The 17,592-nt window shown below is 30.4% G+C and overlaps 2 protein-coding genes and 2 long non-coding RNA genes across 6 annotated transcripts; 2 read left to right on the top strand and 2 right to left on the bottom strand.

The window, feature by feature from the left end:
* Nucleotides 1-355: 355 nt before the first annotated feature.
* LOC117152309 lies at nucleotides 356-1,790 on the top strand. The gene is made up of 2 exons (XR_004462653.1): nucleotides 356-637; nucleotides 705-1,790. It is a non-coding gene; the product is annotated as an uncharacterized LOC117152309 (long non-coding RNA).
* LOC117152307 lies at nucleotides 1,337-3,077 on the bottom strand. Of its 2 annotated transcripts, XR_004462650.1 has the most exons (4): nucleotides 2,405-3,075; nucleotides 2,005-2,306; nucleotides 1,479-1,890; nucleotides 1,337-1,415 (listed from the first exon to the last, which is right to left on the bottom strand). It is a non-coding gene; the product is annotated as an uncharacterized LOC117152307 (long non-coding RNA). The 2 variants fall into 2 exon arrangements; XR_004462649.1 differs by lacking the exon at nucleotides 1,337-1,415 and having other exon boundaries at nucleotides 1,465-1,890; nucleotides 2,405-3,077.
* A 418-nt stretch (nucleotides 3,078-3,495) lies between these two features.
* On the top strand, nucleotides 3,496-11,311 carry LOC100748439 (splicing factor 3B subunit 1). 2 transcript variants are annotated; one of them, XM_003485239.4, is made up of 19 exons: nucleotides 3,496-3,656; nucleotides 3,936-4,114; nucleotides 4,191-4,277; nucleotides 4,377-4,503; nucleotides 6,477-6,556; nucleotides 6,667-6,834; nucleotides 6,913-7,129; nucleotides 7,209-7,613; nucleotides 7,697-8,160; nucleotides 8,240-8,597; nucleotides 8,673-8,965; nucleotides 9,046-9,171; nucleotides 9,246-9,467; nucleotides 9,552-9,734; nucleotides 9,826-10,014; nucleotides 10,103-10,278; nucleotides 10,360-10,632; nucleotides 10,717-10,933; nucleotides 11,000-11,311. In XM_003485239.4, the coding sequence occupies exons 1-19, from the start codon at nucleotides 3,629-3,631 to the stop codon at nucleotides 11,156-11,158; spliced, it is 3,951 nt and encodes a 1,316-aa protein (XP_003485287.1). In that variant the 5' UTR covers nucleotides 3,496-3,628; the 3' UTR covers nucleotides 11,159-11,311. The 2 variants fall into 2 exon arrangements, with proteins under 2 accessions (XP_003485287.1, XP_033179886.1); XM_033323995.1 differs by lacking the exons at nucleotides 3,496-3,656; nucleotides 3,936-4,114; nucleotides 4,191-4,277; nucleotides 4,377-4,503 and adding exons at nucleotides 5,216-5,807; nucleotides 6,086-6,154.
* Nucleotides 11,312-11,739: 428 nt separating this feature from the next.
* On the bottom strand, nucleotides 11,740-17,580 carry LOC100748558 (actin-binding protein IPP). The gene is made up of 7 exons (XM_003485240.4): nucleotides 17,133-17,580; nucleotides 16,268-16,796; nucleotides 16,011-16,176; nucleotides 14,960-15,306; nucleotides 14,493-14,839; nucleotides 14,191-14,411; nucleotides 11,740-14,117 (listed from the first exon to the last, which is right to left on the bottom strand). Exons 1-7 carry the CDS (start codon nucleotides 17,200-17,202, stop codon nucleotides 13,881-13,883), a joined length of 1,917 nt encoding a protein of 638 aa, XP_003485288.2. The 5' UTR covers nucleotides 17,203-17,580; the 3' UTR covers nucleotides 11,740-13,880.
* Between the last annotated feature and the right edge of the window lie 12 nt (nucleotides 17,581-17,592).

The raw sequence follows: 17,592 nt of genomic DNA on the forward strand, positions 1-17,592 counted from the left end.
TACAATTTTGAATTTTTGGAATTCCTCTCTTTGAGATTTTTGTAAACGTATATAGAAATTGCAAGATGTATATATTTTGCAGACACAAAAATATTTGAACAGGCTATCATTCACTGTAATAGCTATTATAATATGCTTAAGATTTTTCTACTAATTATTCATAATACTAACTTTTCACTAAATATAAGTTTACGGTTAATACCTTGCAACTACTAAGTATGCATGTATATTTTCAAATTGGATTCGAGTTTTACCGATATAGTCATATCAGTGGTGTCTCATCACAGCATTAATCAAATTTCAGAATGTTTTATATAATACGCATGACACGCACATGAAAATTTTCCATGGTAAATGTACAAATACATTTTGGAGCCAATTTGTATGTATACATATGGATACATATTTGATCATACATACATATACATATTTGATCTCTATATCTTTCCAGTATCTTCGAATATAGATAATATCATAGCATATACTGAAGTCATATATCGGTCGTATATAGCTATGTATTATGACAAAGTACTTTCTATTTTTAACCTCATCTAATGTCTCACTGATAAACCACACCCGCGGAAGTGGACATTCGATAACAACCTACTATTAATGGCTTCTCTTTAGCTTAACGAACGTAAGACGTGCTCGTAAATCTATTTACTTTAATGATCAACGATAATGCGACATATTGACATTTGCAGTTATACATGGGTTTTAATATACCGCATGATCTTTGATTTTCTATTGAAATTACTTCGAAACGTTGTTCCGTAGAAAGAGAAACTTCAAGAATTCATTAAACGTTACCGGGGACGGTAAAAAACGAAATCGGTTAATCCGAAAATCTCCAAAAACACAGAGGAATCTGTTTTCAGCCGAATCTTGACGTCATCGTTCACGGAAGAACGTGAGAAAGCGTGATTTTCGTGCATGTTCTCTTGAAGTCATAGATGACGCATTTATTCCAAGTTAATATTGACACATTTTTTTAGGTCGATTTGTACTGCAATTTTTATCTTGTACCACGAGGTAAAAAGTTAAAATCTTCTGCTTGTTCACACGATTATTTCAAATACATTTTTTCGGCGTCATGAGTCAATATTTGTCCAAGCCATAATCAAACTGCCAGTTATATTGGAAAATTTGTAATTTGCATTGAACGATAAGAAACGGCCACCTGCCTGAGCTGCAAAGATTTTCTTAATTACATTCTGTTATTTTATCCTTTTGGATTGTTTTATTAATCTTGTGCATTATTTGTACAAGTTAAACCAATCTTTTTCCAGTTTGCGTCAGCCACAGTTTATACAATAAGTAATGAAAGAACACATACAAAATGTTTCCGAATAGAACCGTTATCAATATTGGAAATATTTATAGTAAACGATGCTTCATCTGATTATGCATTACACCTGAAGGAGAAAAGAGAAAAAGAAATCAAAATTTCCTACAGCTGCTTAAGACAAAAAACTCACGATCAGTTGCCAACTCGAAATTCGCCAATTGGATAAAATACATGCATATATATACATATATTAAAAGGATCGGAAAACGTATTTACGTAATACTTCTCATCGTTTAGGATTGCATCGGAGAACCACGTACTACTCATTTCATAAGACTGAATGATAAATTTGATAAGATTTTAAAATAATATGTTTATAAAATATAAATACTTCGGTTATCAATATTTCTAAAGTTAGATGAAAGAATTTAAATGTAAAGGAATGATTAAAAAATGTTTCAGAGACAAATAGATGATAATCCTGCTTCTTAATGACCATCGTGGTTACTTTAAAACTTTCGCGTAGATCCTCCTTTCCTTGAGCAATAAATATTGCAGAACTTGTGAAGTGAAATAAAAACCAGGTACTTCTAAGAACGTGTCTGCAATAGATAGTAAATGTAATATATATATATCAGAGGATTCGATAATAAATCACAGCAACAGAGGCGTAATTAAATTTACAAAGATAATGCGATAAAAATCATAATAAATACCTTGTAGAACGTGGGATGCTTAGTTTTGATAAATTACCAGATTATCGTTGATATATTATCGGACCAACTTTTCAATCGTATTAAAAATAACTTAAGTATTAAATACGTTTAAATATTAAGAAAACACTGTATTTTTTCTTTTTTTTTTTCTTCTTGCGAAATGATATGATTGCTATAAATTTTACTTTATCAGTCAACATTTGTTGATAATGATTTTCGTGCATTGTTTACCTTTTATTATCTAGTTGTATTGTAAAGTAGCACAGCCTAAATATTTGCGTTATATCATATTACATATACGTCTGAAATAGCGAATAATTTGCATTAGGCTACGTTTAAATATTCTTACTATAATAGTGATATTAGTATTATTATTTTTGTATAATTTCTTCGTAATTACCGCGAGCGCAACGTATACACAAAGTAAAATATCGAACAAATAAAGAAAAATATCGAATCAAATATAATAAATTTCCGTGTATATTGCGATTGTTGAAAAACATGATAATGTAGTGAAAACAGTTAATTAAATGGGACTATATCTTAAATTACAAACGAATGATTCTTTAAAAAATGTTTGATTCATTGATCCATACAAATTATATACTCTTAGTACTTTAATTCGTTCAAAATCAGATGTGAACTCCATCTATATACATGTATTCTGTTTTTATATACGTTTATAATTCCCACAAACATCATTACATGTATAAAAATATATATGTGAAGGCACAGCTTCTTAAAATAATCTATTTAAAGTGATTCAATATTTGGAAGAAATTTGTAAATTTGTATTCGTGCATCTTGCTGATCAGATGGCGTATAAAAAAAATGAGGGGATCACAAAAGTCACATTCCACAAGGTAATTCTCTTAATCAGTTTCTTTTTTTTAATAATAAAAATTTGCTCGCTTTATAGACTGAACGTTGAAACCCTATCACCACGTAGCGGTGAAAAAGTGAAACTAATCACTATTGCTGTCTGTATCTAACATTAGTATATATATATATCTATCTTTGTCGCACACTATTGCATCCCTTGCCTACGGAAGAGGCATATGCTACCATCTATTTGATACAAAAGTAACAGCAACTGAATAGGAGGACTGGATAGGAGCAGTAAGGATAAATGACAGCACATAACTTGCTAGATAAAGATAGCAATATTGTGCGACAAGGACAGATATACATACTTGAGTTAGACAAGAATTGCGATAATGTGCGACAAAGACTGCAATAGGGATTAGTTCCATCTTTCCACGGCTACATGGCGATAGTGTTTCAATGTTCATATAAATTTTCATTAGTGACAAAAACAAAGACGATTAATTTGTGAACTTTTATTATTTCGTCTTCCGAATTACATTCTATCGTTGTGTATACGGTCGTGTAAATATTCCAAACCACATTTTCATACATAAAACAACAAATTTTATTGAACACTTTGCTAACCTTAAATTGAATACTCATGTAAACGCACTTTAATGATTTGGAAATAATTGATAGTGTGCCATCTTATAACATTACCAATATAAAGATTGGTAAAGAAAACGGGATTTGGTTCTTTGGTGAATCTTTTTCATGTTCTGGAGGATATTTTTCTGTAAAATTTTGATGCTGAACGATGGATTCCATTCCCAGAACGCATGAAGGTTCGTTTGTCATAAATTAAATTCTGGTATTTATGATTGGAATTATACTTTATTTTAAATTATTACCTGCGATTCTATTCATTTATGTAATTTAATTACCGAATATTTACAAATCTTTATCTAAATTCCTTTGATTAGACTCAGTAATAAGAAACAACATAAGTAAATTTGATATTTAAGCAATCATTTGCTAATAGTTAATCTTAATTATTCTAGCCTTGCATTGTGTTAGATTCTTAATAAATTTAATGTAATTTGTATTTGTATTGATCTATATAGATATTGAAGCACAAATACGAGAAATACAGTCAAAGAAAAAAGAGATTCAAAATGCATCTACTGAAAAGGACCAAGTAGGGCTAGGAAAGACTGGGTTTTATGATCAAGATATTTACGATGGAAGTAATAATAAATATGAAGGCTATGTTACATCTATTGCAGCCAATGATGAGATTGAGGTAATTTCATTTTTTACCATGATGGTTGTTTTTATTGTAACATAATAAGTTATGAATTGTATTATTTTTTTTTAAGGATGAAGACTATGAACCAACAACCTTTAGTACTAATAAAAGACCAGGCTATACTGCACCAGCAGCATTACTCAATGATGTTGCACAGGTACAATATTTTGAAAACAATATTATTCTTATTATTATTAATGTTGCTAACGGTATTAATAATTTTAACTTAATAATGTTTAATTTTTTTATGCCCCAGAGTGAAAAGGATTATGATCCTTTTGCGGACAGACGACGACCCACCATAGCTGACAGAGAAGATGAATATAGGCAAAAAAGACGAAGAATGATTATATCGCCTGAGCGTGTCGATCCTTTTGCAGAAGGTTGGTATTTTTTTCTTCTTAAGTTAAGCAATTTGAAAACAAAACAGGTAATTAGATATTAAGTGTGTTTATATATTATTATCCTTGTTAATATTTTGAAGCAATATAATAAGTAAAAGAATAATAATTATGTACTAAATAATAATGAAGATAAATTAATTAATAGAGTTAAATATAATTTTTCTTTTTTTAGACTAAGATCACTTAGTGCATATAAGTGCTAATTATATTGCAACAAAATATGTGCACAATAAAGCTTCTATCACTGCAGTTTATAAAAAAACTAAGGTCATTTTAAATATATTTTTATATCTGAAAAAAGTCAACTTGATTTTAATGTGGCAAAAATGAAATTTAATTTAATAGATATTATTATTTTGTTCCAAATTATTAAATAGTCAAGTTGACTTTTTTTAAAATCATTTAATGGTACTACAAACTTGATTATAAAGTATCACAAGTTTCAATAACTGAATGACCATACCACCAATGTCTGTTTTGTATCATTTTTATCTTTATTAGAAAGTAATATAATGTAAAAGATGAACTTAAACTTGTATGCAATTATATTATTTAGTTTTCCAAATAATTAGTAACATAACTTAACATGTTTTAAATAATTTATAAGCAAATATGTGAAAATTTTATTTTCATTTATTCGTAATATGATTTAATTTGTTTCTTATACATATCACCACAGTAATTTAATATTTCACAAAATCAAAATTTTATATTAAATAGATAGACTTGTATATAGATGTTCAAAGAAGACATTAAATATAAATATATTACAACAAAAGTTATTTTCAATATTAACAAATATTAGTATATTTATCTAGTCTGTTTTAATGAATACACATTGAGCAATATCTTTCTGTTGCTGTAGTATTACTAACTATAATAACTGAGATAGAAGTTGTTTCACATATCAAAAATATTATGATTTATATTGTCTTTATATAAGTTTATGAAAGGCACAAATAATGATCTTTTAGTATATACAATCGGCTAATTATAATCAGATCTAAATTAGTGAAGGTACAGATTATATGTTGCTTGCACAGTTATTTTCTAAAATATTTGGGTTCAAAATATTTATCTCAGTTATTATAACAGTTAATAGATCTAAAAATTTTTCATGCTTAGATTGTGGAAGGGTTAAGAAATAAATAAGACAGACTGGCTTGAGTGAAAAGAGTGAATGTGATTCTTTCAAATAAATACTAATGTTTACATTTTTTTCCAATCTTAGTGACGGTCTGCACATTTGGAATCATCTGCTTACCGAGGATACTATGTCGAAGGTTAAGCGAGATTGAATTGTCACAGAGCATTACAGTCACATCGTATAAATGATACAATGAGACTTTTTTTTATATTCAATTATAATTTAATATATTTTCATGAGTTTCCTTTTTCACAAATTCTTTATTTACTGTTTTGATTGCTTACACGTATAACACATATGGGTCGATAAATTCTCATTGTATCACACATTTCTCGTGAGAACATAAATATTGAAACATAGTATGAGTGGTTGGTGTGCAAATATTATTAATAACAAGAATGAGTTGATTTTTAGATGGCTAAAGTATTTTTCGATGTGGAAGACATGAGCAGGACAGTGCTCCCTATGGCACCAAATTTTCACGTACGTATGCTATATGCCATCTGCTGTTGCAACTCTCTCAAACCCGTTGCGTAACTAACGCGATATTTTATTTACGATTTGTTGTTACATTTACTTCTGTAAAACATTTTTATTGTCATTTAATTTGATGATATATGCAACGTGGAAATGAGAGTCAATTCAGTAGTTTACTTAGAATATACTCAAATATTCTAGGGGCATTTTAACAATAAATATCATTATAATATCGCTAGGTATGTTCAGAAGTTTTTGAAAATTTAAGCATTCATTGAACAAATAACTAATGGTTACGCTCTGCGTGACTTTTGGTTCCTGATTACAGGTGGTAAGACGCCAGACATCGGTTCTAGGACATATACCGTGATTATGCGGGAACAGTTATTGAAAGGAGAAGAAACTGAGGTATATGATCAGCAATTTTAACACGTTCAACTTTTTCATTAATATTTAAGTAAAAAATATTATTAAGTAAAAATATATTTAAGATATTCACATAATATTTATACTTATAGTTAAGAAAAAAATTAGCAGAAAAAGCCAAAGAGGGAACATTGAAAGCAAATGGTGAACCTAAACCTGCACCTAAGAAAAGAGGTCGTTGGGACCAAACAGATGATGCTCCAACACCTAAGAAACCATCTGGTACAACTGCAACACCAACATCATGGGACAATGCAGATGTAAGTAAATAGATACTTCTGAACTAATTTTAACGTGTGAGAAATAATAAAAATTATTACCTTTTAAAATGTTATTAGGTAACACCTGCTGCAATTAGGTGGGATGAAACGCCTGGTCATGGTAAAGGTGGAGAAACTCCTGGTGCAACACCAGGTGTAAGTACAAGAATGTGGGATGCTACTCCAGGACACGCAACACCTGGTGCAGCTACTCCTGGTAGAGAAACTCCTTCTCATGAAAAAACTGTTTCAAGTCGTAGAAATCGTTGGGATGAGACACCAAAAACTGAACGTGGTAAATATAAAGTATATTTTATTAAGAAGATAGATAACAAATCAGGAATAAATAGTTAAATAATAAATGTTTGTTTTAGAAACACCTGGTCATAGCAGTGGTTGGGCAGAGACTCCAAGAACAGATCGAGTTGCAGGAGATTTAATTCAGGAGACACCAACACCTTCTGCTAGCAAACGTCGAAGTCGATGGGATGAAACACCTTCGAATCAGACACCTGGGTCTATGACGCCACAAACTCCAGCAACTCCTCTTACTACACCACATCAAACTTCAATTTTAACACCTAGTGGTGTAACACCAACAGGACCCAAAGCTATGGGATTGGCAACTCCAACACCAGGACATTTAATGTCAATGACACCAGAACAGCTTCAAGCATATCGTTGGGAACGAGAAATCGATGAGAGAAATAGACCACTCTCAGATGATGAACTGGATGCCCTGTTCCCACCTGGATACAAAGTTTTGCAACCACCTGCGGGTAAATGATGCAAAATAATGATTTTTAAAATTATGATTGAGAAATATTTAATTGTATATTTAATTTAATCTTTTATAATATAGGATATATTCCAATTCGCACACCTGCAAGGAAGCTCACTGCTACACCGACGCCTATTGCGGGCACACCACAAGGATTTTTCATTCAAACTGAGGATAAAACTGCGAAATTCGTAGACAATCAACCAAAAGGAAATTTGCCTTTTATGAAACCAGAAGACGCACAATATTTTGATAAGTTATTAGTCGATGTTGATGAAGAAACGCTTAGTCCTGAAGAACAAAAAGAGAGAAAAATAATGAAGCTGCTATTAAAAATTAAAAATGGCACACCACCAATGAGGAAAGCTGCTCTAAGACAAATTACAGATAAAGCAAGAGAATTTGGCGCAGGTCCTTTATTTAATCAGATACTCCCTCTTCTTATGTCTCCTACACTTGAAGATCAAGAACGGCATCTTCTTGTGAAAGTTATTGATCGTATTCTTTATAAACTGGATGATTTGGTCAGACCCTACGTACATAAGGTATGTTTATACCCTGTATATAATATTTTAACAATTTTCTCTTAACATTGATAAATGTAAAAATATGATTTATTTTTAGATTTTGGTCGTTATTGAACCTTTACTTATTGATGAAGATTACTATGCTCGTGTCGAAGGTAGAGAAATTATCTCTAATTTGGCTAAAGCAGCTGGTTTAGCAACGATGATCTCGACTATGAGACCAGATATTGACAATATTGATGAATACGTTCGTAACACGACAGCCAGAGCATTCGCTGTAGTCGCATCAGCTCTAGGAATTCCTTCTTTGCTTCCATTTCTTAAAGCCGTGTGTCGCAGTAAAAAGTCATGGCAAGCTCGTCACACGGGTATCAAAATTGTACAACAGATTGCTATTCTTATGGGATGTGCTATATTACCACATTTGAAGAGTTTGGTTGAAATTATAGAACATGGTAATGTGAAACTACCTTTTAGGGTTATTAAATAAAATTTCGAAAGATAGTCAGAGGTCACTGATTAATTTATAGGTCTCGTGGATGAGCAACAGAAAGTTCGTACTATCACTGCTTTAGCAATTGCTGCATTGGCAGAAGCAGCCACACCATATGGTATCGAGAGCTTTGACTCTGTTCTAAAACCGCTTTGGAAAGGTATTCGTACACATAGAGGAAAAGGTCTTGCTGCATTCTTAAAGGCTATTGGTTATTTAATTCCTCTTATGGACGCCGAATATGCCAATTATTATACTCGTGAGGTGATGTTAATTCTTATTCGTGAATTCCAGTCTCCTGATGAAGAAATGAAAAAGATTGTTCTGAAAGTAAGTACCTTAAGTTATAATAAGTTATAATAAGTTATAACATGTTGAATATATTACTATTACATTACAATATACTGTAGGTAGTGAAACAATGTTGTGGAACAGATGGTGTCGAAGCACAATATATTAAAGATGAAATCCTCCCACATTTCTTCAAACATTTTTGGAACCATCGAATGGCTTTAGATCGTAGAAATTACAGACAAGTATATATTACATAATATTAATAGGTATACTTACAATAATTACAGAAAGCATTTTATAAATCTTAATTTTATAGCTTGTTGACACGACTGTAGAAATTGCAAATAAAGTTGGTGCATCAGAAATTATAAATCGTGTGGTAGACGATTTAAAAGATGAAAACGAACAGTATAGGAAGATGGTTATGGAAACCATTGAGAAAATAATGGGAAATTTGGGAGCCGCGGATGTTGATTCTCGTTTGGAAGAACAACTCATTGACGGTATTTTATATGCTTTCCAGGAACAAACAACAGAGGTTCATAATATTTATAATCTTTATAAACAATTTCAAGTTTTACATATATTATAATGAATTTATTATATTTGTTATATTTAACAGGATGTTGTAATGTTAAATGGTTTTGGAACTATTGTGAATACATTAGGAAAAAGAGTGAAAGCATACCTCCCACAAATTTGTGGAACAATTTTGTGGAGATTGAACAATAAATCTGCAAAAGTAAGACAACAAGCTGCCGACTTGATATCACGAATTGCCGTTGTCATGAAAACTTGTCAAGAGGTAAATTCATATTCCATACAGGCATAAGTTTTATTAAAATTTCATAAACCTAAATTTTAGTAGTATAAAATCATACTTATTTGTGTTATAGGAAAAACTAATGGGTCATTTAGGTGTCGTTCTTTATGAATATTTAGGAGAAGAGTACCCTGAGGTATTAGGAAGCATTTTGGGCGCATTGAAAGCTATTGTAAATGTCATAGGAATGACAAAAATGACACCACCTATTAAAGACTTACTACCACGTCTTACTCCTATTCTGAAGAACAGGCATGAAAAGGTCTGCATTATTTATACGAATATATTTACGTATACATTCAAAAATCTTGAAAAATATAAATTATTTATACCTAAACTTCTCTGTTTAGGTACAAGAAAATTGTATTGATCTCGTAGGTAGAATCGCAGACAGAGGACCCGAGTATGTATCTGCCAGAGAATGGATGAGAATATGCTTCGAACTTTTAGAATTGCTCAAAGCTCACAAGAAAGCGATTCGAAGAGCTACAGTAAATACATTTGGTTATATTGCCAAAGCAATAGGGTAAGTATAAACTAAACATAGAGGATTTATAATATATTACGTTTTAACATCATTTTGAACTTTTTATCTTTTTCTGTGCAGACCTCATGATGTATTAGCAACCCTCTTGAATAACTTAAAGGTACAGGAACGTCAAAATCGTGTATGCACTACAGTGGCTATAGCTATTGTAGCTGAAACCTGTAGTCCATTTACGGTTCTTCCTGCTTTGATGAATGAGTATAGAGTACCAGAACTAAACGTACAAAATGGTGTATTAAAGTCTTTATCCTTTTTGTTTGAATATATTGGAGAAATGGGAAAAGATTACATTTACGCTGTTAGCCCACTATTAGAAGATGCGCTCATGGACAGGTAAAAAGAGCATTTATACAAAAACTTAATGTTTTAAATTAGAAATAATTATATAATAATTCAATTTAATATAACGTTATACAGAGATTTAGTGCACAGGCAAACTGCATGTGCTGCTATTAAACACATGGCATTGGGTGTTTACGGATTTGGTTGTGAAGACGCATTGATACATTTATTGAATCACGTATGGCCCAATGTTTTTGAAACTTCACCTCACTTGGTGCAAGCATTTATGGACGCTGTAGATGGTTTACGTGTTGCTCTTGGGCCAATTAAAATACTACAATACACTTTGCAGGTAAATCATTCAACACATTGTATTTAAGATATTAATATAATAGATATTTTCATAATGTTTTTACAGGGATTGTTCCATCCGGCACGAAAAGTACGAGATGTATATTGGAAAATTTATAATTCTCTTTATATAGGTGGACAAGATGCTCTTGTAGCTGGTTATCCTCGAATTATGAATGATCCAAAGAATCAGTATATTAGATACGAATTGGACTATGTTTTGTAATGATTTTAAAGTATATGTAAGAGATGTTGTATCATACATTTATATAATCTCCGTAGAAATTAGCATCCTTCGCTTATTATTGTTTATAAACCAGCTAAAATAATTGTATGTTCTTAAATGTGACGCAAAAGATATAGACAACAGTATTTATTTCTTGGACTTCTTTAAACAAATTATATATAAATTCTTCTAAATTAGAAATTGATTCTGATTATAAATTTGCATAAAAAGAGATATTTGTCAGTCCGTATATAAATAAAATGTTTCGTATTCTAAACGATATTGAATTTATTTCGAAGCATTATTTCGCTTCAATATTTATTTAGTTGTTCCCTTAAATTTTATTATATTGTAGTAAAAGAGAAATATAATTACTTTAATCTTACGTAAGATATATTTCCTTCATTTACAATGTTAGAAAAGTTCATATAATTGTATATTTACATAAAAATAAAACAAAATGAACTGTATTCTTCATGAAAACAATATCATAATGAAAACACTAACTTGATTCTTTTCCAATATTTTATTTTTGAAACTTAATTTGTTAAACTACCAAATGAGACTAGTGGCAATTTATCTTTAAATATTTATTTGTAATTTTTAAGACAGTTTAATATTTTATAGTATATATTGTGTAAAACATTCACATACTGAACTTATGTATTTATATTACAATTTTTAAGTATCATTAGAGAATACAGTCGTGTTTGTTTTACATAATATTTGCTTCTTATCTATGAAACATTTATCATATTTTTTGTATAAAAATTGCGTGTGAAATGTCTGTACCTCCAAAGAGATTTTTTTTAAATTGGCATAAAGCATATATGTGTACATATACATACGCATACATCACTGTATTCATGATATTTCTCAACTATTTATGAATTCAATACAATTCCTTTAAGTTCGGTTCTGACAAAGGTGCAATATATATTTTATGCATATTACTATTGTATATACTTTCAAATTGGAAATCAAGCAAAATTTAAAAGCTAAGCTCTTAATATCGTTAACATAGTTAAATTATATATAAAGGCCATCTTTTTATCAAATAGCACTTTCAATAACGTATACATATATCCGTAAATTAGTATAATAAGAATGAATATATCATTATAAATGTGACAAAGTAAGTAAAACTAGACTTTCTTCTACAATATTTCATTATAAAAAAATAATTGATTATAAGAAACACATAATACACATTAAAAAGTATATACGTTTATAAAATTAAGATAATAATCTTCGTTTTAATGAATTTTAAACAATTCTTTTCAACGAATATCGTTATTTCAAAACAGTTTTTCACAAAGTGTCTAATGTTTTGTATTTATTAAAACATAACCATAAACACAATAGATGACTAATATAAGAAGAACAACCAACTAAAACAGTATAACAAATTAAAACTTAATACGAATTACTATTATATCAATTATTTCGTAATAACATCTTGTATAAATCATTTGTTAAACAGAACTTTGGTATAAGAAGTACATGGAAGTATGTAACTGATGTAACAGAAGCTGTTTCTGTGATGAAAACGCTAAGAGGAGCTGATTATAGAATCACACTGATATAACATGTACACTTCATAAAAATTTCAGGCTAAGTACTTATTCATATGCATGAATTTGTAAAAAGCAATATATAAATGTGACAAGCAACCCCTTGTTAGTTTTCTTTCTCTTTTTGTATCATTTCAAATTTGTACGAATTTTACGACACATTAAACGGATGCTTCCAATTTTAATTTGTATATAATACAAGCCACTCTTTACAAAAACCAATATGCAATCAAGTTTGTTAATAAAACTTATTAACATAAGATGCAATTTCTTAACTTATGAAAATTACATGTGATTCTATAAAACACGACTTCGCAATTTATAAGATACCTCTCCATAATTGTTTAAAATATTAATTAAGAGCATAATATCATTAAGTATTTATCTCTCCTTATGCCGTAAAAAATGAATAAGTAACGAAATATAACGGAAAATATTATTTATAGAGAAAAAATCGATAGAGAAAATATCTCAAGCACGCGTAACTGTAACATACAATTTTTGATGAAAATTAAATATATCTCACTTGCATTCTTTTGGACTAAGAACGTTTCATTTCACACATACTACATGGAAATATATTCTCCGTTTATTTCTCGTTGTAGTGTGATAAAATTTACTATAGAATATCATATCTCGTATTCTTGATAACTTTGGTAAATGACTATAGAATGTGAAGGCTGTTTCTCTCTCAGTCACTTCTACAATTAATAAGATTTTTATTACGCTAAGGAATTTTTAAAATATATGGAAGTCAGTTTCAGCTACTTTCATTATTAAATATATATAATAAATTCTTTTTTGAAAATCAGCATACGTAATTTAATGGGTACAGAAAATAGCATTGTAGTATTATAGTGGAACATTTCTCTTTTTTTTTTTTCAAATCCTGTTGCATCTTATGTTCGTTAGGAAAAATTCTGTCTCAACTGTTAAAATTGTAATCTATAAAAAAATACATCGAAGATTATGTATGTTTGATTTTGCACGTTTGTATATACGACGTAAACGAAGATAGTCAAAAAACATGTTTCTCACTTGATATCATATATACGTTTAAGAAGTATTTAATAGATGTTGAAATATCGTTATGAAATTCAAAAGGAAACGCATATGATTAGAGTGATATGATCGAAAAAAAATTTCAATCAAAAAGGTGCAACAATTGCCGATGCTTCACCTCTACTTGTCGGCAATGCAGCACATTCATGCCATTTATTTAAATGGGGATCGTAACATTCAACTGTAGAAATTGTAATTTGCGTCCGAAAAAAATTGATTTCCTGACACTGTTCACCTCCTATAACATAAAGCCTATTATCGGCTGCCGCAATTGCAGGGTATGATCTACCCATATTCATAGGCGCAACGGTACTCCATTTGTTCTGAAATAAGAATAATATTATAACATACAAAAGATTTAAATAACAACATTATAATATATAAAAAGTAAATCACCTTTTCAAAGGAATATCGTTCAACGGCCGTTAAAACTTCTTGATTTTTATTAGTACCACCGACAACGTAAATATATCCATCAAGAATAGTAATTCCCATTTGTGAACGCGCGGTAAGCATTGGAGCTAAATGAGTCCATTCTCTTGTTACTGGATTGTAACTCATTAAATCTTGACTATGCCTGTTATTATGTGTACAACCACCGACTACATACATTAATCCTAAATATGTTAAAATATAAAATCATATTCTATATCTTAATTCAAAAACAAAGAATTCTTTCTATAATTAAATTCATTCACCTTCATAAGCAACTACTCCCATGCTGAATCTCGGTTTAGGAAGTTGCCCGTCAAGTGTCCAAGAATTAGTTATTGGATCATATATCTCTATCGATCCACCAATATCTTCACCCACCCAGCCACCAAATGCATATAAGCTATTATCCAAGGCACAAAGTCCAAATTCACACCTAGGTTCTTCCATACAGGCGATCGAAGTCCATACATTATCACGTGGGTCGTAACATTCACAATTAGCAATAATACATGATTCAAGTTCTCCACCAACAACGTAAACTTTACCATCTAATAATGCAACCCCTGGTAATATTCGTCCTATTCCAATAGGTGTTACCTTACTCCATTCACTATAAAAGATATTATCATTTAATGATCTAACATGTAATATTTTATTATTTAATGATTTAACATGTATTACTTTTAATCTGCAAATTAATATTAATTAGTATATATGGATGGAAATGTACCCGGTAAATATATCATATTTTTCGATTGTTTCGTAAGTACTTTCAGCAGCTCTACCCCAACTACCTGCTGAATGTTCACGCCGTAATCCGCCAATCACTAAAATGTTTTTCTTAGCACAAAGTCTAGGTTGTGCGTGAAGAGGCACAAGACATCCTTTATTTGATACTAAATCCTTTTGTATAGATCTTAACGCAACGATAAGACTCGCGTCTTTACATTCCAAAATAACTCGTTCCAATCTTGCTAATGAACACAGCCGTAAACGTATATGGCTTAATATCTCAAATACGTAACATCTTCTTGTTGGTATATCATGAACAATCCAATTGTATGCTGCTTGGAAGACCTAGTAGCATATCAAAAGATCATAATGTAAATAATATTTACTATTATTTGAACTATTAAGTTTACATTTTCAAGAGTATATACAGGATGTTTCGGAACGGGTAGTACAAGCAGATATGGATGGATTCCTTATGAGAAGCAAATCGAAAATATAGAATAATAATATTTTGTTTGAGACTTAGTTTCTGAGAAAACTAAATTTGAAAATACTTTGCGTGCGTGAAACACTTGCCACACTTAAATTGCTCCGTTCCTGTGCTTATGATCATGCAAAGATTAGCAATATCATGCTTGATTTTGGTAGAATGGTAACTTGGCCTACAAGATCACTGGATCATCACTGGATCATCACTGGATTATCACTGAACCACACAGGCGTTTGAACTACGGATTCTAAATTTATTGACATTAGTTTATGCTTCCGTGATTTGGAGAGTAACAATTTTTTTATAGTAAACTAAACGACAATTTCAATAATTTCTTTATTAATATAAGTCTCAATTCTGCTAAAACATAGTATTAGTCAGTGTCCTTCATAATATGGTCAAAATAATAACATATAATACAATCGGTTAAGTCAAAAGCGTTACAAGTACCCGTGAACACGAAAAATTTTAAAACTTAATTTTCTCTCTTTTGTAGAGAATCTTTACCCATGCCCACTTGTATTACCTGTTCCAAAACAGTCTATATAAGAGTACAAACCTGGAATTCAGTATCAATATGAATATAATCACTACTGAGAAAATGAACAAGATGTTCTTTTGGCAGATCCAAAAATTCTTCCTCTTGAGATACTTGAGGAAAATTGACTTGTATAAAGCGTAGGGCAGTTTCCAAAAGATCTAATCTGTTATGAGCTTCTGCAAATCTATTTAATATAAATATTTTAGGAAATAGTCCTTTACAATAATCTAGGTATATGTCTTGCTCATGTCTTGCTATAGTCTTGCTCATCTCACCTATAAATCCCAAGGGCATTTGAATAATGCAGTTGCTGTTTCAAGTAAGTAATGCAACCAAACACTACTTCATCTAATTCTAGCATATCAGCAGCTGCAAATAATTCTTGAACATTGTCCTGGGTAATATCAACATTCCCAGAGTAAATGAAATCCACCAAGAGGGAAAGTATATGAGCTGATACTGAATGAATTTCTACTAATTCCTGTTGTTCTTCCACCAAGCCACCAGTGAACATAGCATTAAAATAAGCACTTCCTGCTGCTAAAACCGATCTGTGTGCTCTAATAATGCTCCCACCAGCGACCAGGCCTACATCACTAAACTGATTTTTTAGTCTTTGGGTATTTAAATTCCTTAAAACTTTCGGAGCATATTCCCCCACAGCATAAACGGTATTGGAAACATCAGAAGTTTGTTTTACTGGTTGTGTTGCAAAACCCATATTATTACAGTTATGGCCATTCTTTATTGGTGGCACTGCACCATCCGCCATGAAACTGTCAAGTTGTCCTTTATCTGCAGTTCCTAATAAAACAATTATCTCCTTTGTGCGAATATAATTTTTATTTGAATACTTCATAAAAATAATTCTTCCTAATTTTATATAATTTTGCAATGTACATTTTGGATTTACAATTAATTTATTATAAAGCAGAGAATTGTTAGTTTTTAAATATTATTAAAAATTTAAGTCATCTAAAATCTAATATAAGGAGAATAAAAAATATGACACATAATGGCAACTAGATTTTAATCGAATAGGTTCATTTATTACATTTACGTAATAATTATATTACTTCAGGAAATGCAATGACCTAAACAATTCAATTAATTAAAAAATGATATATAGTATATACTTACGGCATATACGCGAAAGCACCTTATAGACGCTTTGAAACGATTTTGTATTATTTTTCCCTTTTAAACGCATCACTACAACCACATTTTCACGTAATTTTATTGCTTGATACCGCTCTTTATTTGGTTCATCCCTTTCTTGATTCCACCAATTATTCACTAATTCGGTAATAAGAAATCTGACATATGTCAAATAACCTATTTAATGTATGAAAGTAGCTACAAAAGAATCACTAATAAGAACGGTATATAACACGTTTACGAAACAATTTACGAACATCAACAAAGATAACATGAACTTGAACTTCTTCTAAACATAAGACTACATATATATACTTTACTTGTAACTGAATAAGAACACCGACTTTTCCTTATTTCTATATATCAAAATTAAAGCTTCTTATTCACTCATTCTACTCGTTCGATTTTGGTAATTCAATTATAAGTTCATTGCCTTTCAGTT

Source organism: Bombus impatiens, unplaced genomic scaffold (genome assembly GCF_000188095.3).
Source record: "Bombus impatiens unplaced genomic scaffold, BIMP_2.2 scf_0049, whole genome shotgun sequence".
Classification (NCBI taxonomy): domain Eukaryota; kingdom Metazoa; phylum Arthropoda; class Insecta; order Hymenoptera; family Apidae; genus Bombus; species Bombus impatiens.